The sequence below is a fragment of the Geotrypetes seraphini genome, chromosome 8, assembly GCF_902459505.1.
Source record: "Geotrypetes seraphini chromosome 8, aGeoSer1.1, whole genome shotgun sequence".
In the NCBI taxonomy this organism is placed as follows: Eukaryota; Metazoa; Chordata; class Amphibia; order Gymnophiona; family Dermophiidae; genus Geotrypetes; species Geotrypetes seraphini.
This window is the reverse complement of record NC_047091.1, coordinates 191,492,313-191,517,270: the sequence shown is the minus strand read 5'-3', so window position 1 is coordinate 191,517,270 and position 24,958 is coordinate 191,492,313. Positions and strand designations below refer to the sequence as shown.

At 44.2% G+C, this 24,958-nt stretch overlaps 1 protein-coding gene across 6 annotated transcripts in view; it reads left to right on the top strand.

Annotated features, from left to right (window-relative positions):
• Positions 1-23,542, top strand: part of AIFM3 (apoptosis inducing factor mitochondria associated 3) — a 108,385-nt gene extending 84,843 nt beyond the window's left edge. For 3 of the 6 annotated variants that reach the window (XR_004540504.1, XR_004540502.1, XR_004540505.1), the window contains 6 exons: positions 2,073-2,171; positions 3,132-3,207; positions 11,818-11,877; positions 16,585-16,689; positions 17,410-17,588; positions 19,206-23,542. Coding sequence is in view for 2 of the 6 variants with exons in the window: in XM_033957353.1 (XP_033813244.1) it covers positions 2,073-2,171; positions 3,132-3,207; positions 11,818-11,877; positions 16,585-16,689; positions 19,206-19,245 (380 nt within the window). In the remaining 4 variants the exon portion in view is untranslated. The remainder of the gene's footprint in view (positions 1-2,072; positions 2,172-3,131; positions 3,208-11,817; positions 11,878-16,584; positions 16,690-17,409; positions 17,589-19,205) is intronic. The other 3 variants (XR_004540503.1, XM_033957353.1, XM_033957354.1) reach the window with 3 other exon arrangements.
• The last annotated feature ends 1,416 nt before the right edge of the window (positions 23,543-24,958 follow it).

Genomic DNA, 24,958 nt, shown 5'->3' with positions numbered 1-24,958 from the left:
GTAAAAGTCTGCCCAGTCGAAGTTCCCATCGAAGCCCTCTCTAGCCCATCCTAAACTGAATTGCAATATCCAGGGCACAGACCGGCCCTAGTTCTTCAATTTATGCTACTGAAGGGTCAGAGTAGCTCACGATGTGCTGACACTTCATAGAAACATAGAAATAGACGGCAGATAAGGGCCACGGCCCATCTAGTCTGCCCACCCCAATGGCCCTCCCCTACCTTCTAAAAATCCCCTATAAGATCCACAGGCTTAAAGTGTCTGTAATTGTGTTGAGGAAAATAACACACTTGGATGTGAAAATCAATCTATACATGACCAAGCAGCAACAATTCTTATGTTCTTATGTCTAACTCTAAATCATGTTCTCATCAGGGCAGCATTTCTTCTTTATCTGGCTAAAGGGTGAACCTAAAAATTGCTGCTGCTGGATCAGACCAGAGGTCCATCGTACCCAGCAGTCCACTCATGCAGCGGCCCCCAGGTCAAAGATCAGTGCTCTAAATGAGTCCAGTTTAGCAGGAACTTGTCCAACTTTGCTTTGAATCCCTGGAGGGTGTTTTCCCCTATAACAGACTCCGGAAGAGCGTTCCAGTTTTCCACCACTCTCTGGGTGAAGAAGAACTTCCTTACGTTTGTACGGAATCTATTCCCTTTTAACTTTAGAGTGCCCTCTCGTTCTCCCTACCTTGGAGAGGGTGAACCAACCTGTCTTTAACTACTTTGTCTTGAATCCCTGGAGGGTGTTTTCCCCTATAACAGACTCCGGAAGAGCGTTCCAGTTTTCCACCACTCTCTGGGTGAAGAAGAACTTCCTTACGTTTGTACGGAATCTATCCCCTTTCAACTTTAGAGAGTGCCCTCTCGTTCTCCCTACCTTGGAGAGGGTGAACAATTTGTCTTTATCTGCTAAGTCTATTCCCTTCAGTACCTTAAATGTTTCGATCATGTCCCTTCTCAGTCTCCTCTTTTCAAGGGAGAAGAGGCCCAGTTTCTCCAATCTTTCACTGTACGGCAACTCCTCCAGCCCCTTTTAGTTGCTCTTCTCTGGACCCTGTCTAATAGTACCGTGTCCTTCTTCATGTATGGCGACCAGTGCTGGACGCAGTACTCCAGGTGAGGGCGCACCATGGCCCGGTACAGCGGCATGATAACCTTCTCTGATCTGTTCGTGATCCCCTTCTTTATCATTCCTAACATTCTATTCGCCGCCGCCAAGCATTGCGCGGATGGCTTCAACGACTTGTCGATCAGAACTCCCAAATCTCTTTCCTGCGAGGTCTCTCCAAGTACTGCCCCGGACATCTTGTATTCGTGCATGAGATTTTTGTTACCAACAACATGCATCACTTTACACTTATCCATGTTGAACCTCATTTGCTATGTCGATGCCCATTTCTCGAGCTTGATTATGTCACGTGGCAGATCTTCGCAATCCCCGTGTCTTCACTACTCTGAATAACTTTGTATCATCCACAAATTTAATCACCTCACTCGTAGTACCAATGTCTAGATCATTTATAAAGATGTTGAAGAGCACGGGTCCAAGCACCGAGCCCTGCGGTACCCCACTGGTGACGCTCTTCCAGTCCAAGTATTGTCCATTTACCCCCAATCTCTGTTTCCTATGCTCCAGCCAGTTTTTAATCCACGTGAGTATTTCAACCTCAATTCCATGGCTCGCAATTTTCCAAAGTAGTCATTCATGTGGAACCTTGTCAAACGCCTTCTGGAAATCCAGATATACAATGTCAACTGGGTCGCCCTTGTCTATCTGCTTGTTTACTCCCTCGAAGAAGTGCAGAAAGTTTGTCAAACAAGATCTGCCTTTGCTGAAACTGTGCTGGCTGGTCCTCATCAGACCGTATTCGTCAAGGTGATCAATGATGCATAGGCTGAGAGTTGAGGGCAGCTTTCAGTGACCGCCTTTTCCCTTAGGGACATTATAATAGTTGCTTGTGAGGCTGTTTTATCTTTAGTCTCTTGCTGGTTGACTGCATTCGCTCTCGCTCAGAGATCTCCTGACACAACTACAACAAACATTTCTTTTTTTCTTTGTGTCACTTTGGCAGGTCGCATAGCAGCCTTGAACATGCTGGCACAGGGCACGGAAATCAGCACCATCCCTTACCTCTGGACGGCCATGTTTGGAAAGAGTATCAGATATGCAGGTGAGAGACCTGGTTACCCTGATGGAACGCCCGCGGTTGCCAGGACTACAATTAGCTGTACATAACAGAGTTATCGGCAGGCGTAGAGGGATGTCCCCAACCCCCTCTCAAGGAACACAAAAAGGACATTGGCCTAGATTCACTAAACCAGTTCTACTGGTTTTGTGATCGTTCCCCGACCCGATTCACTAAACTGCTTACCATTCAATCTCCTATCCGATCCAATCCGATCCACCCATGTAAATGAGTAAAACGCCATGTAAAATAGCCAAGCGATTGATTCACTAACAATTGCTTGGCTATTTTGAATCGGGTTTTGCTATCATACATGCAAAATATCTGTCTGATTAAAAAAAAAAAAAATTTTAAACGGCAGAAACCCTGACAGCAGTGACAGGAGGTTGCTTCTCCTGTCAGGGCTGCTCCGACTCAATCACTCACTGAGCGACTGAGTCGGGGAGATTATATGCAAATGATTTGCACCTCAAAAAAGGTAGTGAATCAATCGCTGTTTCAAAATCGGCCAAGAGCGATTGAATCTGGGCCATTGTCACTTCATTATGTAAGGAAAGCTTGTACTGTTTTCTGCTTCAGCCCCACCCGCGCCCTGACCAGACTCTGGGAGGGGTCTAAATACCAGAGATTTGTGCACAAGTTGCATGAAGCTTTGTGTCCTGCTCATGCCCCGCCTACTTGGAAAACATGTGTCATGTATGATGCATGCGGATTTACAGAATAAGAAGCAGAATTGTCACTGAGCACACAGTGTAACAAAATTGCCCCTATGATGTCCTTGTTATTGGCTAAATATCGTCTCTTCACAGCTCTGCACTTGCAATGGTTTATACGTTGAGTTGCTCTGACACCAACACTGACACAGAAATGCTCTTTGAGTCTGAGCCGAGCGTTTACAGTTTTCCCTGTGACATTCATTTCCTTTCCTCTTCTCATTTCTTCTAGGCCATGGGGAAGGATTTGATGATGTCATCATCCAAGGCCATCTTGATGAACTTAAATTTGTGGCCTTTTATACAAGGTATGGTGGCTCCTTACCTTCCAGATATCTCGGTACACACTGCAGGCAGAGAAAGTGACCCCAGGGCTTATCTTCCCAGCTTCAAGAATTAGAAACCTAAATAGACTCCTTTGAACTCTGCCTATGGAAGCAAGGTTATTGTGACGAAAAAAGTTAAGCAACTTAGTAGTGATTTTCAGTGCAAAACATCAGCTTAGTTGCCTGAAACCTGGACACACGAATGTAGAGTTACCAGATTTCCTCTTTTAAAAAGAGGACCTATGACCCCCTCACCCCCCACCCCCATCCACGTCCTGTTCTGACCCAGCCCTGCCTCTTTCTGCCCTGACACAAACCTCATGTCTCCTACCCCAAGCTTCGGGCTGTGTCTGGAAAGCCTCTGCGCATGCATGGACTTTGTGCGCATGCGTGTGACATCATCATGTGGATGGACATGCATGAACACAGCCCTCCAGAAGTGGCCCTGAGTTGGGGCCTTCCAAAACCCGGACAAACTGCTGGGTTATGGAAATCTCTACGGGCACCCAGACAGTCCTCTAAAAAGAGGACATGCCCATGTTTTCTCAGACATCTGATAACCCTACATAAATGGCTAGGGTTACCATATGGCTCCATGTCATGGATAGAAACATAGAAAGATGACGGCAGAAAAGGGCTATAGCCCATCAAGTCTGCCCACTCTACTGATCCATCCTCTTAAGTCTATACCTAGTGACCAATTCTTCAGATCGACCCTCGTTGGGACCCCACATAGGCATCCCATTTATTCTTAAAGTCCAACACGCTGCTGGCCTCGATCACCTGCACCGGAAGCTTATTCCAATGGTCAACCACTCTTTCTGTGAAGAAATACTTCCTGATGTCACCATGAAATTTCCCGACCCTGAGTTTGAGCGGATGCCCTCTTGTGGCCGAGGGTCCTTTGAGAAAGAAGATATCATCTTCCACCTCGATACGTCCTGTGATGTATTTAAATGTCTCAATCAGATTGAGCCAGTCAGGGTTTTAATAATAATAATAATAATAATTTATTTTTTTATATACCACCAAAGCCATGATAGTTTGAGGCGGTTTACAATAAGAGGTGCTGGACAAACAGCGAAGTGGTACAATACAGTGAAGTGGTGCAATACAAAGTCATCATATTTGGGGTACCGTGATACATTATAAGATAATTAGGTTACAATCGATTGAACAAATTTTTTTTTATTGCTTTTCTAAAATTGAAGTAGGATGAGAAGTAAAACCCTGACTGACTCAATCTGTCCTCCCTGACCTGGAGCCATATGGTAACCCAATGAATGGAAGGCCTAAGTACAGTATAAGCTCCTAAGCTTCAGATGAATTCTGAATTGACAACTTAGCTCCTAAGTGAAACACTTTCTTGAATATTATCCCTAGTGTCTGATATGAAAGCAAGATTGACTTGGAGTCTCTATAACTCATACTTCCAGAAAGTTCTTGGCCTCTAAGGGACATAGGGAGGGCATATGCGTAGGTTATACAATTTAAATGGCCAGGACCCAACGCAAAACCTTAACTTTGGTGGGTATTCTGGACGTGTGACACCCAGGACTGATCATTTTTAATTCCCCTCTGACTCTAACGATATCGCTTCCATCAACTGTAAATTAATTCAAGTTCATGATGAGCTAACTTCAAACATGCTCTCGTTAAGCCTCACAAAAACTAGTACTGTTCTTTTTCCTTGGAAGGAAGGCCTGCAATTAGTTTCCCCAATTTCTATTGATCAAACCCCGCTTGAATCTACTTTGACAGTAAAAATCTTAGGTATCATCATTGACAATAATCTTACCTATCATCCTCAAATTAGTGCACTGGTTAAAAACTGTTTTTATAAATTAAGGATGATAAGATCTTTAGTTCCTCTTCTTAATGCTAATTCCCACAATATTCTAATTCATTCTCTTATAATATCCAAAATCGACTATAATAATAATAATAATAATTTATTCTTGTATACCGCCACACCCCAAAAAGTTCTAGGCGGTTCACATCCATTAATTAAGATCCGTGCTGACACACGGATTTACAATATTTTGAACAGAGTTACAGCAGTAAAGAAAGGGAGCGTGGGAGCGATATACAGAGTTTTATCAAAAGTATAAGCAGCATTAAAGGGAGGGAATGAAGGTAAAGGAAAGATAGGAGAGAGATCAAGTAAGGGGAGGGAGGGAGTAAAGGGGGCCGGGGGAGAGAGGAGAAGGGGGTAGGTGCAGGTGGAAAGGGGTTAAAGGGCCTATTCTCGGAAAAGGTGCGTTTTGAGTAATTTTCTGAAGCTGAGGTAGGTGGGGGCCTCGAGTACCATTTGTGCTAGCCAGGGGTTCAGTTTAGCCGCCTGGTAAGCAAAGGTTTTGTCAAAAAATCTTTTGAGATGACATAATTTTAAGGAGGAGAAGACGAACAGCTGAGTTCTGCGGGAATTCTTGTTGGTGGGATTCAAAGTGAAATGCTGATTGAGGTAGTTAGATAAAAGGCCGAGAGCTGTTTTGTAGCAGAAGCAGGCGAATTTGAATAAGACTCTGGATTCGAACGGCAGCCAATGCAGTTGATGGTAGAAAGGAGTGATGTGGTCCCATTTCTTTAGGCCGAATATGAGGCGGACGGCAGTGTTTTGGATCAATTTTAGCCTCCTTGTGGTTTTCTTCGTGGCGTTCAAGTAGATGATATTGCAATAGTCCAGTTCACTGAGAACGGAGGACTGTACCAGTAGTCGGAATGAGGTGTCATCAAAGTATTTTTTTATGGTGCGCAGTTTCCAGAGTACCATGAAACATTTCTTGACAGTAAGATCAGTGTGATTTTCAAGAGAAAGATGTTTGTCTAGGGTGACTCCCAGGATTTTTACTGTTTGTTCGAGGCGGAAAACCGGTCCTTTCACTCGGATTGAGGTGTCTTTGATTTTGTCATTGGGTGTGGCAAGGAAAAATTTTGTTTTGTCTGGGTTTAGTTTAGTTTACTGCAATTCACTATAGAAAGGATTATACCAAAAGGATATCAGACGTCTCCAACTAATACAAAATGCAGCAATAAAAATTATCACAAATTCAAAAAAATTTGATCATGTCACTCCTTTGCTGAAGAATGATCACTGGTTGCCCATTCATCATCGGATTATTCATAAAATTGCCCTTCTTACTTTTAAGACCCAACAGACCAATTCTCCATCATTTATAGACAGAATTCTTATCCCATATGACTCCCCCCCCAAAAAACTTTAAGGTCCACATCTCAACACACTCTTAGGGCCTGTTTAACAAAGCCGCACAGCAACAGTGCCAAAGCCTTTTAAATCTCTATGGGCTTCGGGGCCGTTACCGCAGCGGCATTTGCTAAACAGCTTCATAAAAGAGGCTCTTAATGTTCCTTCACTAAAAATAATTGGCACTCGTCGTGCATACATTTTTTTGGTAACAGCACCTTTAATTTGGAACTCACTTCCCTTATACTTAAAAACAGAACAAAGTCTGGATAAATTTAAGAGTAGCTTAAAATGCTTTCTTTTTAAAGATGCCTACGATGGATTTATCCCATGCCTTTTTAATTTATTTTTACTTAAATATTTCCCAATCCTTTCCCTTTGTTTTTGTTTTTTCTTAAGAACTGTAATTTTTCCCCTTCCCCCCCCCAAGTTAGTCGGTTTTGTATGTTTTTGGTTTATTTTCGATTTTAATGTGCAACGCTTTGAAATTTTATGTTAAGCGTTTAATCAAATTTTTATAAACTATAAATAGGAATCGGAGGAGAAACCCCTAGGAGCTGCACCTGGGGCGGATAGTTCTGTCCCCCCCCCCCCTTGGTATGCCACTGCCTGAGGAAGGGTCTCTAAAAGTTAATAAAAAATGTATTAAAATTAGTCCAATAAAAAGATGACCTTATTTCCATTTTCTATTTAGAAATGTGTATCAATACACTGCAAAACTACTTTAGTCTAAAGCAACAAAAAAAATCCCAATTTTTTTTCTACCTTTTCTCATCTCTGGTTTCTGCTTTCCTCATCTTCTCTTCACTCTCCATTCCATCCAGCAACTGCCCTATTTCTATCCCTTCCACTCCCTCCCCCATACTTTGGCATCTCTCTCTTCTCCTTTCCTTCCCTCCTTCTCACCCCAACTCACACCATGATCTCCCTCCATGCTCTGGCATCTCCTCTCCTTCCTTTCCCTCCCTTCCCAATGGTCTAGTTTCTCTGTCTCCTTCCCATCCCTCCCCCATACCTGGCATCTCTTTTCAAGTTTCCAGGTTTTATTACAATTTGATATCTCGCCTATCAAAAAATATCTAAGCAGTTTACATAAAATATTAAAATAGCTATAAAATAAAAAGAATAAAAATTGTGGTGGGACATGACATGAGAGTGTAGAAAAGAAGGGAAGGAAGACACATCGCCTTTCCTTCCTAATGGTCTAGCACAGGGGTGCCCAAAAGGTCAATCGCAAGGGCAACGCGAGTTGATTGCGGAGCCAATCCCGGGCCTTTGCATTCTCCCTGCTTCCCTGACGCCGCAAAAGCCAGGCACATGCAGCCACTGCTCAAGTGCTGGGCTCACAAGCCTTCCCCCCCCCCCCCGCGACGTCAATTCTGACGTCAGAGAGGAAGTTCCGGGCCAGCCAATTGCTGCCTTCACATCTCTGGGAAGAGATCCCGTTAGATAAATTTAAATCCAACTTTAAAACTTTCCTTTTTAAAGACGCCTACGATCAGTAACAATTAGATCGCAAGTCAAAGGAAGAGCGTTCCCCTCCTTCATGTGCTGACCCTTTTCTAGCTTCCTTTTCTTTAACAAATTGTATTTCACCCTTAATTCTTTTGTTTCCTGTATGTCAATTTAGTCTAATTATTTAATGTTTTCCCCTTGATTTTAATGACTTTAATTCTGTGAACCACATAGACAATTTTTTAAGCAGTATATCAAATCTCAAATAAAACTTGAAAACTTGAAGGCTTGTGGGCCTGGCACTTGCACAGGCCTAGCTTTTGTGACATTGGAGAAGCACGCTTAAATCGGTGGCAGTGGCTTAGGGGGCAGGGAGAGAGAAAGAAAGGGGGGTAGGGAGAGAGAAAGAAAGACAGAAAGGGGGAGCAGGGAGAGAGAAAGAAAGAGGGAGCAGGGAGAGAGAAAGAAAGACAGAAATAAAGGGGGAGCAGGGAGATAGAAAGACAGAAAGATAGAAGGAGCAGGGAGAGAGAAAGAAAGGGGGGTTAGGGAGAGAGAAAGAAGGACAGAAAGAAAAGGGGAGCAGGGAGAGAGAAAGAAAGACAGAAAGAAAGAGGGAGCAGGGAGAGAGAAAGAAAGACAGAAAGAAAAGGGGAGCAGGGAGAGAAAAAGAAAGAAAGAGGAGCAGGGAGAAAGAAAGAAAGAGGGAGCAGAGAGAGAAAAAGAAAGACAGAAAGAAAGGGGGAGCAGGGAGAGAGAAAGAAAGAAAGAGGGAGCACGGAGAAAGAAAGTAAGGGGGTAGGAAGAGAGAAAGAAAGTAAGGGGGTAGGGAGAGAGAAAGAAAGAAGAGGAGGGGCAGGGAGAAAGGAAAAAAAAGTTGGTGGAGGGAATGGAGTGTGTCAGGTGGCAGTGGAACAGGCAGAGAGAGGGGAAGATAAAGTTGGACTCATGGAGGGACAGAGAGAGATGTTGGTTGGGGAATGGAATGAGGTCTGGAGGAGAGGAAACATGCAGGATGCGGAAAGAAGGGAAGAAATATTGGATGCACAGTCAGAAGGAAGTGCAACCAGAGACTCATGAAATCACCAGACAACAAAAGTAGGAAAAATGATTCTATTTTCAATTTAGTGATCAAAATGTGTCTGTTTTGAGAATTTATATCTGCTGTCTATATTTTGCACTATTTTCCCCTTTCATTAAATTGCAATAGCGTTTTTTAGCGCAGGGAGCCTATGAATGTTGGGGCACAGGGCATTCAGCGCAGCTCCCTCGCTAAAAAACTATATTGCAGTTTAGTAAAAGGGGAGGGGGTATATTTATCTATTTTTGTATAGTTGTTACTGAGGTGACATTGCATAAAGTCATCTGCCTTGACCTCTGAAAAAATCCCAGAATATAAATGATAATTCACATTTTCTCTTCGTACAGTGTGCTTTGTTGGGGAGGGTTTATTTTATTGTTGGTAGATCATTTTGACTTGGTCATTTTAAAAGTAGCTCGCAAGCCCAAAAAGTGTGGGCACCCCTGGTCTCACATCTCTTTCTCCTTCCTTTCCCTCCCCCCATGTCCTGGCATCTCTCTCCTCTCCTTCCTTTCCATCTCTCCCACCCCTCCATGCTATGGCATTTCCTCTCTTTCCTCAACCATATGCGGGGATTCTCCCTCTCACCCTTTTCTATCTCTTTGTTACATCTCTCTTCCTCTCCTCTCCCCATGCCCAACAATTCTTCCTCTCTCCTCCTTGTGCAGCAGCTTTCGATCCCTCCCTTCCATCCCTCTATGCAGCACCGATTGACTGACCCCCCACCCCAACCCCTACCCCCACTGTGAGATTTGACATACCTTTGGGCCTCCTACAGCAGCATAAGAACATAAGACTAGCCTTACTGGGTCAGACCAGTAGCCCGTTCTCATGGTGGCCAATCCAGGTCATTACTACCTGGCCAAAACCAAAGGTGTAGCAATATTCCATGCTACCAATACGGGGCACAACTCTCCAATGTTTTACCCAACCTCCAAAATATCCAGCATTCCCCTCCGTAGAATTACAAATTGTTAAACATACTCTCATATATTTCAAATGTAACAAAATGTGGCCTCAGGTACACCTCCTCCACCCTTAGTAGTGTTCAATATCGGTGGGAATACCGGTGTTTTCATTCCTCATTGGCTCACATTCTTTTTTTGCATTTATTTAAGTAAACTTTTTTTAAAAATTTTTAAACTTTTTTATCCACCGTGCTCTTTTTAGAAGTTTCCTTGAGATTATTCTATTTAAAAGTGTTCAAATAAGTTATATACTTAGCTTATCATGCTACTGGGTTACATAATCCAATATGTTTCGCAACAATTTGCTTTATCAAGGATCCCCCAGAGCCAATGTATCCACCATCTTACTCAAGGTTTTTACACCATCTTACTCAAGGGGAATGCTGGATATTTTGGAGGTTGGGTAAAACATTGGAGAGTTGTGTAACATGATTCCCAACCATAAATGAAATAGATTTAAATAGTGCCATCTTTAGTGTGAGTGCACCAATACAGGGCAAGCAGTGGCTTCCCTCTTGTCTTTCTCAATAACAGACTATGGACTTTTCCTCCAGGAACTTGTCAAACCTTTCTTAAAACCAGTTACGCTATCCGCTCTTACCACATCTTCCGGCAATGCGTTCCAGAGCTTAACTATTCTCTGAGTGAAAAAAAATTTCCTCCTTTTGGTTTTAAAAGTATTTCCATGTAACTTCATCGAGTGTCCCCAGCAACGGTGATGATGGCTGGCCATCAGAGGCAGCTCTGTGAATACTAAATATGCTGTTTGCGGCCTGTTCCGCCAGGGTTTCTCTCTGATGTGTCATCAGTGGGGTGGCAGAGGGAAGGCCCTAGCAGGGCAGGTCACAAGCAGCCTGTTCAATGCACTGCCTCTGATGGCTGGCCACCACTGCTGCTTCTGCTTTAAGAGGCAGGCCCAGAGCTATGTCAGTTCCTGGACCATGATGCCAACCCTGGGAGCATCCCCTTATGGTCTGCACCCAGGGCAGACACCCCACCTTGGTACACCACTGGGAGTGGAGTCAGCACTTTGGCCATTTAAGTGCCAATCCTCATTACTTGAGCAGCCAAGTTAATGCATAAATGGGACCACATTGAAAAGCACAAGCTTCTGTCTCCTTGCAATGCACTGATTGTCGATCTGCATGGTAAGTGAGCTTTCAGTGCATTACAAGGAGAGAGAAGCTTCTGCTCTTCCTTTGTTCCATATCTGATTTATTCAGAAATGTAGGCATTCGTATCGAAACTCAGCCAAGTTGGGTCAACATTCAATAAATTTGTTTTGGCGATAATTTTGGTTACTTCTCCTAACTTATGACCACCTTTGCTTGCTTGGAGACTGGCTCAGAATAATAATAATAACTTTATTTTGTATACCACCATACCCAGAGAGTTCTAGGCGGTTCACAGCAGTTAATAAGATTACACACGAAAATAGCCTTGGAATTTACAATTTTTTGGAGTGTACAAGTCGTTGAAGTTAAACAGGAGTTTAAAATGCCATCAGTAGGAATATACAAGGAGTATGATATAAGGAATATACAGGGAACATAGTACATGGAATATACAAGAGTGTCCAAAAAATTTTTTATTTATTTTTTTGTCTGCCACTACTGTGCCTAAGTCCCAGTGAAGGTTGGGGGGGGGGGGGCTGTGACCCCCATCCACTATTGATGTAGTCTAATTTTAGTTAGTTAGTTAGATATTTAGTCCACTCTCTTGATAATGCCTAAAACAGGTTACACTCATGGCCTTGATCCACAGTTTGGAAACCACTGTATTAAGGCCTTCAGTGAATTCTCCAAGTGCATTTCTTCCTAGTCGCCTAATAAATCATTAAAGGGGTTTAAAACAATAACAAGTAATGTTAATTTGCTGTTTAGGAGACCAAAGCGGAGATTCTTTTCCTATAATAGGATGACAACGTGCATTGACCTCTGGAGGTAACATGCCCTTTGGATGACTCTTTGGTTCAGGATAATCACCTCCTGGGCCTTCTGCCTCCTGGATCCTAAGGCTGCCTCTTGCCTTTTCTAGCCAGGTGCTGAAAGCCGTAATCCGATTGCGGTTCCTTTTGTGATGTCATACGTAGCAAGCATGAATACTAAAGAATGTGATCTTCATTTGTTAATGGTGGTGACCATCAATACAGACTAAATGGTACTACTGAAAAGGATACATAGGGTAATAGTGGTGTTTGTCATACACAGCAGACATTCAAGTTTTACACTGCAGAGCAATAATAATCATATTATAGAGAAAGTCACTATGAAAAAGTGGTAAACACATTGAAAGAAGCAACGGGATTGAAATAGGGAAAGAGCAAGGGATTGGGACTTCCTGGGGTCATGACATGACACAAGTGGGTGGAGCTTCCTGAGATGAGGTGGCATGATTTTATTCTGTTCTACTTATGATGAAAGGGGACTATGACATCACAAAAGTGGGTGGTGCTTTCTTTGATGAGGCGGTGAAGGATGTTCTTGGGAAACAAGGCATTAACCTGCTGACTGCTACAGGTGGTACCTTCCGGAAGTGTCACATCGAAAACTGAAAAGTCTTGCTACACATGACTCAGCCCAATTCAAGTTTTCTGAATACATTTTCGGCTACTTTGTGTCTGGAATGCTTCTTTGCTTCCTGCAGGGAGCAGATAATTCAGAATCTGGGCAGAAAAACAGAGTCCAAATGTCCTAAGAGAACGTTTCCTTGTGCTTTGCATGAAAACTGCTGGCCAAGAAGCAGCTGGTGAGACAAGCTTTATTGTCACTGCTCCCCCTAATTTCCACCAGCTGATGTCCCAGTTTACCCTCCCCAAGGAACTATCAGGGCTCAGTCATCACTCCCTCTCGCCCAAAGCAACAGTGAGTGAGCGCCCCGGATCCTATGGTGGTGTTGGGAAGGGCAGATCAGCTCTTCCTCTCTCGGAAGCTTTTGTACACACAAGGTGCCACTCTCCCCACTCTTGTTAAGTTTACATTGGCAGAGACCTGAAATAAGGTCAGGGATTTTAGGGAAATGCAGAGTATGCCATTTGTTTTATTTGGTACCACCAGAAGTCAACAGGTTAACGTCCTCCTGGTGTGTATTGTACTAAGATTTGGTACAGGTGACGGTTTCATTCTCTCGTACTCTGTGGCTTGGGATTTGGGCTACACTGTCACCTTGACTGTCTTCAGTCATGCTTTCTGTTCTTCATTTCCATTCATGTCATGGGTGTGGGATCTGAAGCCTGCCTTTTCCTCCGGATGATGTTGGAGCAGTGCGTTGCCAGCTGCCATCAGGGTGGAAGGAAGGCCTGTTCTGGAGATTAACGAAGCCACAGTGTTGCTGGTGTTCCCTGGAGGAGTCAGAGCCCTGCAGCACCCCCTGCATGTGCCAGAAACACAGGGTGAAAAATGCCGTGGGTTGGCTGATAGGCCACTCTGTGGTGATATGACATAAAAATTGTCTTTGTAGTAACACAACAGTAAGACACCTCAGGAGGGGGCTAATATTATTCAGTCTAGATATACGGTGAAGTTTGGGGTCAGACTGACAGCTGAACTGGGTCACATACACTGGTTCCCACTGGCTTCATGGCAGTTTGGTGCCATGAAAAAAAATCACAGTTGAAGGTTTATTTGTCAGTCTGATATGCCTAAGGTGACCATACATCCCGTTTTGAACGGGACAGTCCCGTGTTCGGATCCCCTGTCCCGTTGTCCCCACACACAGCTTCGGGACGCCAAAATGTCCAGTTTTCAGGGACAGCGTCCTGAAGCTGTGCATGGGGACAACGGGACAGGCGATCGCTTCCTGTCCCTCTCTGCCGCACCCCAAAAAAAAAAAAAAAGCCTCCCTCTAGTTCCGCCGCCGCTGCTCCTCTGCTTACCTGCCTGCCACTAATCGCACCCAGAATCCTTCTTCCCAATGTCAATTCTGACGTCGGAGAGGACGTTCCGGGCCAGCCAGGCAGCGATTGGCTGGCATGGAACGTCCTTTCTGATGTCGGAATTGATGTCGGGAAGAAGGCTTCTAGGTGCGATTAGTGGCAGGGAGGTAAGCAGATGAGTGGCGGCGGTGGACCGGGGGAAGTTTAAATCGGGCCTGCAGGTAGGATTTTTTTCCGCGGTAGGGGGGGGAAGGAGGTAGGCAGGCTAGCTGGCTGGCTTTTGCACAGCAGGGAGGTAGCTAGGTAGGCAGGCTCTGGAGGAGGTAGGCAGGCAGGCAGGCTGGCTTTGGGGGAGGTAGGCAGGCAGGCAGGCTGGCTCTGAAAGAGGTAGGCCAGCAGGCTTTTTGGGAGGGAGTGGGACAAAGGCTGGAAGGCAGTGAGGGGGACATAGGAAGGAGGGATGAAAGAAGGAGAGAAAGGCAGAGAAGGGGGGGGGGGGTTGTAAGTAAAAGAAAGACTAGAGAGATAAAACCCTGGACCAAAGGGGAAAGACAGGAGGCAGAAGCTGGACTTTGGGAGGTGCAGACAGAGGGGGAGAGCCCCTGAGGAAGAGCAAAGAGAAGCAAGATCATAACAGAGGAGGGAGAGAGAGGGAGGCCTGAAACAAAGGTACAAAGGAGAACTGACACTGGATCTGGGGGCACTAAGGACATAGGAAAGAGGCACTGGGGACACTAAGGACATAGAAAGGGGCACTAAGGACATAGGAAGGAGGCACTGGGGACACTAAGGACATAGGAAGGAGGCACTGGGGGCACTAAGGACATAGGAAGGAAGGAGGGACAATTGTTGGGCCTGAGTGCAGAAAGAAATGAAAGATAGGATGCACAGTCAAAAGGAAACGCAACCAGAGACTCATGAAATCACCAGACAGCAAAGGTAGGAAAAATGATTTTATTTTCAATTTAGTGATAAAAATGTGTCAGTTTTGAGAATTTATATCTGCTGTCTATATTTTGCACTATATTTTTCTATAGTTACTGAGGTGACATCTTTGGAAAACCCCCCAAATATAAATGATAATTAACATTTTCTCTGTGTATAGGGTGCTTAGTGTTTTTAAAAAAAATTTTATGGTTACCATTATGAAATAATAAGATATTGTGTGTACATGAAAAATGAATGGAAGAAATTGGGGGCGGGGCTAGGGTGGGATTGGGGCGGGACTAGGGTGGGATTGGGGGTAGGGCTGAATATTAATAGATGTCCCGTTTTGATGAAAAAAATAAATGGTCACGTTAGATATGCTACTTCATTTGCCAAAGGCTGCCGGCTACACAGGTGGAAGTGATGTCGTGAGGTTTCAAGAAGAGATTCACTCTTTGGGGATCACAGGATTCCTATGAAGAAATGGCCAGGAGGTGGCTCCCTTTCTCATGAGTTCAGCACAGAGACCTCTTGAAGCAACAAGGCTGTTAGCACCCAAAACATCTGTGCTCAGTGGGAATCTTTAGTGCAGTGAGCATAGAAATGCATGCTAATTAGATGCTAATGAGCTACCTGCTGAATTACTCCCAGAGCAACAAAGGGCCAAATTCTCTAATATTGCCGCTAAAATCCGTCGTGTCGCTTTAGTGCCGGCAAATTGTCCAGTTTCTCTAATCTCTCCTTGTACAGCCTCCTGCCACTCAGCTGTTCTGGGCAGGTAGACTTCTTTTTTTTCTTTAGTTTAGATGTTGTGCGTGTGTTACACATGTATAATATCTGACCCCATTTTTTTAAGTCATTCCGGCACCCTCCCAACGATGATCCCTGAACAAAAACAATAAAAATCAGCAGGCCACCTGGACCCCCCGCCAAAGATCGGCAGGATGGATGCCCACTCCCTCCTGCCAGCTGACCTGCCTCTTCAAAATGGTGTGTCTTCCCCTTCCTGGTGCAACCTGGGATCTACTGGAAGGGGTCTAAGGCTCTGATTGGCCCTGGTGTCTATGGCTTCTCCTAAGGGAGTGGCCTTAGGTACCTGGGCCAATCAGAGCCTTAGGCCCCCCTCCCTTTATCATCTTGGTCCCTCTTTGAATCTTTTCTATTAAAAATGCATGTCATAGCTCCATGACCCTCTAAACCTCCCAAGACTATTTCCCAAGGATGTCTACCAGTGCTCAGATCTTGAAGACCTTTACACTTTACAAAATCAGTAACTTGAATATATTGAGAGTAGTAAATTCTAAGCTAAAATGGAATTACGTTTCTATTGAATTTTCTTCAGTGTGCTATGTATCTCACCACTTTATCACATCTGAAGTTAAAATTTAACATTAAAATATCTAAGCTAAAACCTTTATTCAGATGTTCAGTGCATTCTGATTATGCCAGCCCTTCCATTCCTGCCATCTTTACATGGTCTGAAGCACTTCTTTGCACATCTGCTCGGAGGATGTAAGTGCCATTCTCACTGGACATCTTTCATCAGGTAGCCTGTGATGAGATTTATTATCTGTGCAATTAACTGGAATCACTGACAAACATCCTAACAAGAAACCTTGAGAGGAGGTGACCTGAGAACCTCAAGAATATTTCTCATGTTGTCACCCAGCTGCTGTCTCTCACTCAGGGACTGTTGTACAACATAAGAGGGGTGTCTCGTTCTGTGTGTCTCCTCCATGTGTCTTGCTGTCTTATTCTGTGTCTGTCTACTCCAGACAGGAGACGCGTAGAGGACAGGGTGAGGTGTCTTGCTGGCTTACTCTATGATTTCCTCTTATCTTTGTTGCAGGAGTGATGAGGTAATTGCTGTGGCCAGCATGAACTATGATCCTATTGTGTCCAAAGTGGCAGAAGTAATGGCATCTGGGAAAACAATCCGTAAAAGGGATGTAGAGTAAGTATTCAGAAAGTATGGCTGGGAATATTCTGCCTCTCTACTGCTCCTATCTGTGAATGGCTCTAGCTTCTTTAATCATGTGTAGAATTGCCGCCAGTGGTCACGCGGCGGCCCCCAGGTCAAAGACCAGTGCCCCAACTGATACCAGCCTCACCTGCGTACATTCCGGTTCAGCAGAAACCTGTCTAGCCTTGTCTTGAATCCCTGGAGGGTGTTTTCTCCTATAACAGACTCTGGAAGAGCATTCCAGTACCTGTATGTTATTAGCTAAGTGTCCACAGGCATCATTTAGCATATGTGAGCCTTCTTTTTAGAAGCTCTGTTCATGTTTGGGACGTCTTCAGATCAGCATTTCGACATCCTTATAAGCACAATTGTTCAAATCCTGCAGTACAATCACATGGCAAGGGGGCGTGTTTTGGATGGAGGGGCCAAAATATGGATGGGGACATTGCAACTTGTTCATGCTGGGTACCAGGTCTAAATACCAGACGGGTATTCTGATTGAGCAACTCAGCTTCTTTAATCCCCCCGTGGTTGCTGCCCCCACCCTCCCCCGAATGTGAAATGGGTAAAGGATAGCACACCTTGTGACAGCTGCAAGGATTATGGATGTTCCTGGTAAATTCCACGTGAAGGTGTAGCTTAATGCTTGGAGCAGGGGGCTGAGGCCTAGAGGGCTGGACTCAAATCCCACTTTGTGATTTTTTTGGACAGAAAAATACCTACTTCCCTGAATATATGGGAGACCCTCAAGCGTGAAGACTAGTGAAGTGGTGGCATTTTTCTGTCTCTGGAGGGTTCATAATTTAAAAAGAAGATCAAAGAGAGGTGAAGAGGAATTGGAACCAGGGTCCCTCAAACCATCAGGCTCCTCCTCATTCCTCTGCTCTTATGTAAGAACATGGACCTAGGCAAGACCGTGTGTGTGTGTGTCTTTTGTGCCTGTAGCTATTCTTGCTTGTAACCGTGTACCTGCATGTCCATGTGTGTGATAATGTATGTGCCCCTGGTATTAATTCACAGTGATAGGTAAATTAAGGACATGTGCTTCGTTCTCTTCACGCTTTCATAAATTAAAGGATATTTGTTCTTCACGGCAAGTATGCATCCATTTTCTACATTATCTTGCTTAACAATGTGGCATTCTGTGTGTAGGATACACTTGTGGTGACGTAGATACTGAAGGAGTGAAAAGCTGGACTGTGGTGACCACATCCATTGCTGCATGACATCAAAGCACTAAACAGTGCAATCTTAGATTACAACTTCCCAACATGCCATGTGAAGACCATCTGGTGCAGTTTTCAAAGGGGTTTATAAGAACATAAGAAGGACCAACAATGGCCAATCCAGGCGGTGGCATAGTGAGAGTGAGAGGCACCACTCCCCCATCCTCATCTCCACCCCAATTGCGCCTGCCACACATGCCCCCCTCCCCTTCTGGACGGCTTTTCAAAATCTGGCTGTTTGTCCGGGTTTTGTAAAGCGTCCTTGAAATTGCAGCGGGCAGGAGGGCATCTGTAAATGTGCGAATGCCCTCCTGCCCAACAAGAGCAGGCAGCGGGGGGGGGGGGGGCAGGGATGGGTAGAACTTGGGGGCAGGTCTAGCCAGATAGCAAACTGAAAGTCACCACTAACCAGTTAAGTAGGCGCTCCGCCCCTGCTTAGATGGTCAGTTAACAGCAGGGAGAGGAGCAAAAGGTACACCACATAGATAGTGTGTTGAGGAAAAGGGAATGGAACTTGTATACCACCTTTTTGTGGTGGGCGATGGAAGATTAGGACCGGATTCTATAAACGGCACTGATATCGGAGGCCACCTAAAATCGGCCTCCAATCACATCAGTCATGCATTGGTGCCATTTAAAGAATCATGCTTGTGGGAGAGAGAGGCCAGGGTTTTCTAAGCCTACATTTCCGGCACTTATCTTTGCATAAAGGCATCTACATATGCACTTTAGGCCACGCCCACTGTGGCATTCAGCAGCTTAAAGTGTCTACATAGGCACAATTCTGGCACTGATATTTTTAGACGCCTTGAAACAAAGTTAAAAATGTTGGTTTTAACTGACATTGGGTGCCCACAAAATTGGCACCGATTCAAGAATCTGGGCCTAAGTGACTTGCCACAACCTCAGGGAGCTCTGCCACTAGATCACTCCTCACCTCAGTGTGTAGAGAGCAAAACCAACATTTTGTCTGTGCATGTAAAGGAAGGGCAGTGTTTTAGAAAGGACCAGCAAGTGCTAAGCTTTTCGTAAAATACACATAGCACTTTCAACGCTACATGTACAAATGGTGCCACATGTCCCAGAAAGGGCTGATCTACAAGTGTATCTTTGTTCTGAGATTTCATGAGAAATTGCAATGAAGTTATCCGTGGAAGCAATGTGAAAAGCACAACTTAGTCAGTTGGGAAGGGATGATCTGGGTCAGGCATTAATCTGAGTTACACTGGCCTGGCTTTCTGGGCTTCAATTTAACTTGGTTTTTCCTTGTCTGTCCTTCAGAACTGGTGATATGTCCTGGTTAACCGGGAAGGGCTTATAAAACCCTGGATCGTGCCATGAACCGCAGAGAAAAGGAAGGAAGAACAACCCAAAACAAAAAAAAGAACCCAGATGAAAACCGTGAACTTTAGCAGAGAGGTTCAATCCTTTTTGGACTGATCACATGGTTCTAACTCTCATTGTCTTATCCATACCCTTGTTCCCTCCCCACTATCTCAACAACAGAAAACAGAGCTGCCTGTGCCCTCACCAGCCACCCAACAGCTTTACACCATCAAAAGAAGAGGAACAAGAATCTCAGAAACAGGAAGTAGATCTCCAGTCAACGGACGCTGCGTCTCCTCTACAATACTCTCCTGTGTCCTGCACTAGCTCACAATGACTCATGGAGTTCGAGCATGGAGAGATTTGGACCTGGTCTGCAATGATCTTTTGAGCCTGGCACTGGGCCATAGTGGGGGTGGGGGAGAGAGTGGAATTACAAGGCGCATTTCATACATCAAACTTATCAAGTCAAAATAAGATAGATCTCAGAACTCATTTCTGAAAGTTCTGACGGGACAATAAACTCCTCTTCTTGAGCGACCCTGATACTCCCCATGCTGAGCGTTTAAAAAAGAACCGATGCCCTCATTCTGGGCATTTCCAAAATATTCAATTGCATTCTTATTCCTTTGCAATCCAACAGGCTCTGAGACACTCTGATGTATTTTTCTCTACCTGTTATGTCATGAAGCTTTATCAGAGAGACTTCCAAAATATTCCTGCAGATGAGGGAAATGGGAGACCCATTGAAACCATCTTGAAAAGTGACACTAGACTTCATAAGAACATAAGAATAGCCTTACTGGGTCAGACCAATGGTCCATCAAGCCCAGTAGCCCGTTCTCACGATGGCTAATCCAGGTCACTAGTACCTGGGTAAAACCCAAGGTGTAGCAATATTCCATGCTACCGATACAATCTTCAAAAGTCCTTCTTAAAGTAGGCTGTACACACACAATTTCATCTTCAGATAGACCTCAGAACACAAAGGTGTGTCTTCTGCTGTAGTTTTAGTAGACCATTTCCTAGTTTCTAAAGTCAGAAATCTTGAACAAGGAACAAAGGACATATACCGTATTTTCACGCATATAACGCGCGCGCTATACAAGATTTTACAAACCGCGGAAAAAGATGCGCGTAATATCCGTGAGCGCGTTATACATTTTTTTACACCCATTCGGCGACACCCATATGGCAGAGATGGCATTTGCCACCCCGATAATGGCGTCCCTGCCATATGGGTAATTTCGGCCCTTCCAAATCCCCGCCGGTGGAGCTATGGGCGCTTCCAGGACCCCTCGACGCCATGTTGGAACAAAGAATATGTATATGTAAGAGCTCTCCAGTTGTGGAGTATGAATTCATCAACAAAAACACAAATCACATCTTCATTCTCATTAACTCTCAAATTTAATGTAGATCAAACAAAGTATCGAGGACAAAATCATCTAAATAAAGTTGTAAATAAAAAAAAGTTTACTGTTTTTTTCAGTCATCATCATCACAGTCATCTGAATCTTTGAATCCATCAAAATCCGAATATTCATCATCGTTGTCACTAAACAAAGTCAGCACGGCCTGCGGACGATCTTCGCTTATTTCCGAAGTGATATAATCATTGTCGTGATCTTCATCATCGCTGATATCCGTGTCGTTCCCTCCTTCCGCTGCATGATTAGTGTCATAAAGAATGCCCGCTTTTCTAAATCCATTTCGAATAGTAGCAGGTGTTATTTTATCGCATGCTGAAGCCACCCACTTGCAGACTTCTGTGAAAGTTGCCCGCTTCAGCCGCCCCGCGGGTGTGTACGCGTGCGTGCCGCTCTGCATCCACTTCTCCCACTCCCTTCTAACAAAAGTCTTGAATGGATGATTCACTGCGATGTCTAGTGGCTGCAGCTTACACGTCAAGCCTCCAGGTATCACAGCGATGTGGGCAGCATTAGAATTAATGTAGACCTGAACATTTTTTTCTTTGTGGGCAGCCATGGCATCAAAAATTAACAAGGAATTTTTTGAAAAAAATCCACCCTGTCTTGCCCTAAAGCATTTATCAACCCACAATCTCATCACGTCGCAGTTCATCCCTCCCTTCCTGTTGCAGTGCACAACCACACTGGTGGGCAGTTTTTCACGGGGCAAAGTGACCCTTTTGAAAATGACCATGGGCTTTAACTTAACCCTGCTAGCTGAGCAAGCAAGAACTGCTGTAAAACACGCTCTTTCATGCCCGGTTATGGTGATGGCAACAGATTTAGTACCTGTGAGGGCTACGGTTCTTGTTACTGGAATGTCGAATGCCATTGGAATTTCATCCATGTTGATGACGTCCTTTGCAGTGATGCCAAGTTCTGAAATTTCTTTGGCGACAAACTCACAGAAATCGATCAATTTTTGCTGCCAATCATCCGGAAGTCGCTGGCCAACAGTTGTTCTCATTCGAACCAATAGTCCATTCCTTTTCATAAATTTCGAGATCCATGTAAAGCCTGCTTTGAAGCAGGGTATTCCTCTTCCATTGGCAATGAGTTTTGCCTTCATCTGAATGGCAATGGTAGAGACTGATTGATTTTGCTCCCGTCTCCCCAGAATCCACTGCTTCAAGTCATCTTCCAGCTGAGGCCATTTTGATTTGGCCCCACGGCGTGCCCGTTTTAGCGGATTGCATCTCTCCAGTTCCTTCTTATCTTTTCTCCATTCACGCACCGATGTTTCTCCAACATTGAACTCTCTCACCGCTACCCAATTGCCTATTTCCTCAGCTTTCGCTACGACTTTAAGCTTAAAGTCCACTGTATATGACTTTTGTTTCATTCCTGGCAGTATGTGGAGGGTCAATTTGAGTTCAGCCAGGTGAATTGGGGTGATGCATTTATGTAGTTGGACGACCAACCAAACCAATGGAGGAATTAAAGACACGGGATGAATAGAAAGACCCGTCAGCTATAGGTAAAAGGTGTAGGGAATAATTGTAATATGGAGTCTTTTATTCATCCTGGGTCTTTATTGATCCTTCTATTGGTTTGATCGGTGGGCCGACTTTATGAATGTAAACGCCCCTATTCACGCGGTCAAACTCAAATTGCAGTCCAATTGGGTTGGTGGGAGAATGCGCAGTATACGCTTGTGCGCGCTATAACAAAATTTTCTTATATAAATGCCTTGTTCCCGCGTGCTATACCTGTGTGCGCGTTATCCACGTGTGCGCGTTATATGCGTGAAAATACGGTATATAAATTCTTAGGGTTGGAGATAGCCTCTGACAAAATGAAAGTGGATTGAAAATATGGGAATAGCAAGAGAGACAATGAAACAGATGGAAGAATGCAGAGAGATAGATGCCAAGAGAATGAGTGGAGAGGGCAGAAGAGGGAAGGAAAGAAAAAGAAAAGAGATAAGGGGAAAGAGAATGGGAGGGCAAAGAAACATGAGAGAAAGGCTGGTAACGTCAAAGTGGAAAATGGAAGTGAGACAATGTGAAGAGAAGGAAATACATCTTGCTTGACTCTCCAACTTTCAAAGAGTTCTACAAGCAGAAGCTATGTTGAATGTAATAAAAGACAAATGAAAAGAAAATAATTTGTGAATGGATTGCATCATTAAAGTTGCTGATACTCATAGAGCAGGGCCTGGGAGTTCTGAATCCTGGTCAAACCTCCCATTTTCTCTTGACATGAATTATTTTGATTGTTGCAATTATCCGGGTCTCACCACATCAAATTCAAAACTGTGATCAACAGACTTTCCCTCCACAATGCAAATTCATGACCAACATATTTTCCTGCCTCAATCACCGCAAACCCCATCCAATTAGGTTAGAGGACCCACTATACTGTATATCAAGACAAAGTACAGACCTCACAGCATACCCTGAGGAAAGTCACAGCATGGTGGCTGAAATGTTGGTTCTACCTATCCAGACAACTGCAACAACCATGGAAGCCTAAGAGAACATCATTTATTTTGTTTGCATTGTCTGTATCCAAATTTACGAAGCCGAGTTAAGCTTTTTTATTGCCAGCCACGGCGGTATTAGCTCTGACTGCTGTACAGTGATAAAAAGTCTAATGCAGCTTCATAAAAGGGAGGGTTAATATTTACTTTATAGGCCTGAAGCCAACATTCATAAATTTATAAAATTCAAAGGACAGAGATAGTAACATTAAAAAAACAGAGGGTCCCCCAGAAGCTTTACAAATGTAGATGCTGTGAGATACAGTTTCAGCAAATATCTGATATATTCTATGTCAAGAAAAAGACAACAATTTTGCATTGCGTTGATAAACCATTAAAAGAATTTACAATCTGTTCCATTGTGTTGTACTTAGATATATTTTTCATTTAAACCAAAGTTCAACTCGTTAACAATCCTCTCTCTTGGAATAGCGAAACTTAAGAACATAAGAATAGCCTTACTGGGTCTCCTTTATCCACATGTTTATTTACACCTTCAAGGAAGTCAAGCAAATTGGTGAGGCAAGATCTCCCTCGGCTGAACCCATGCTGACTCTGTCTCATCAAATCATGTTTGTCTTCGTGTTCCACAATGTTATTTTTTATAATTGTTTCCACCATTTTGCCCAGCACTGAAGTTCTTCTTTACCCAACGAGTGGTGGACACCTGGAATGCGCTTCCAGAGGGCGTAATAGGGCAGAGTACAGTACTGGGGTTTAAGAAAGGATTGGACAATTTCCTGCTGGAAAAGGGGATAGAGGGGTATAAATAGAGGATTACTGCACAGGTCCGGGACCTGTTGGGCCGCCGCGTGAGCGGACTGCTGGGCGCGATGGACCTCAGGTCTGACCTATCAGAGGCATTGCTTATGTTCTTATGAAGTCAGGCTTACTGGTCTGTAATTCAGATTAGAGAATGACACAGGAACTCAATTTCCCCATCCTGTTCCTAACCCTATTTGTGTAAGCTCTGCTTTATCCGTATAAGCCTTGAACACTTATGATTTTAAAGTGTTTGAGGCTTGTGCAGATGAGGACGGAGCTTGTAGGAATGGGACGGGAAAATGAGTTCCCACAGGGATAGTGAAAAATATGTCCTTGTGTCATTCTCTAATTTGGATAACTGACTTCAGGCAGAGAAGCAAAAGTTACACCACACAGATACTTTGTTGAGGAAAAGGGAATGGGACTTGTACATAATCTTTTCACGTTACACATTCAAAGAGGCAGGCAATGGAAGATGAAGTGACTTGCCCAGGGTCACAAGGATCAGCACTGGGATTCAATCGCACAACTTCAGGGTGCTGAGGCTGCAGCTTTGCCACTAGATCACTCCTCACCTCAGTGTGTAGAGAGCAAAGAAACCCCAAAAAACATTTTGGTCTGTGAATGTAAGGGAAGGGCAGTGTTTTAGAAAGGAGCAACACATAGCACCTTCAACGATACATGTACAAATGGTGCCACATGTCCCAGAGATGGCTGATCTACAAATGTACATGTCTACTAGGGATATTTATACGTAAAAAGTGGCATACAGTGATTAGCGCACTGCGCCAACCTAGCTCTTAGGTGTTCAGGAATAATGACAACTACACAAATATTTTCCAGTCGGTTATTTTTTATTAGCTTTATCAAAAACATCTTTCGGAAGGCATTCGTGCAGTGGAGACTTTTCAGGCGTGTAATTTGCACCTCTCCTGAAGCAAGGCATGGTCTCAAAGAAGTCTATACTGGTGCATTCCTTTATACCTTCA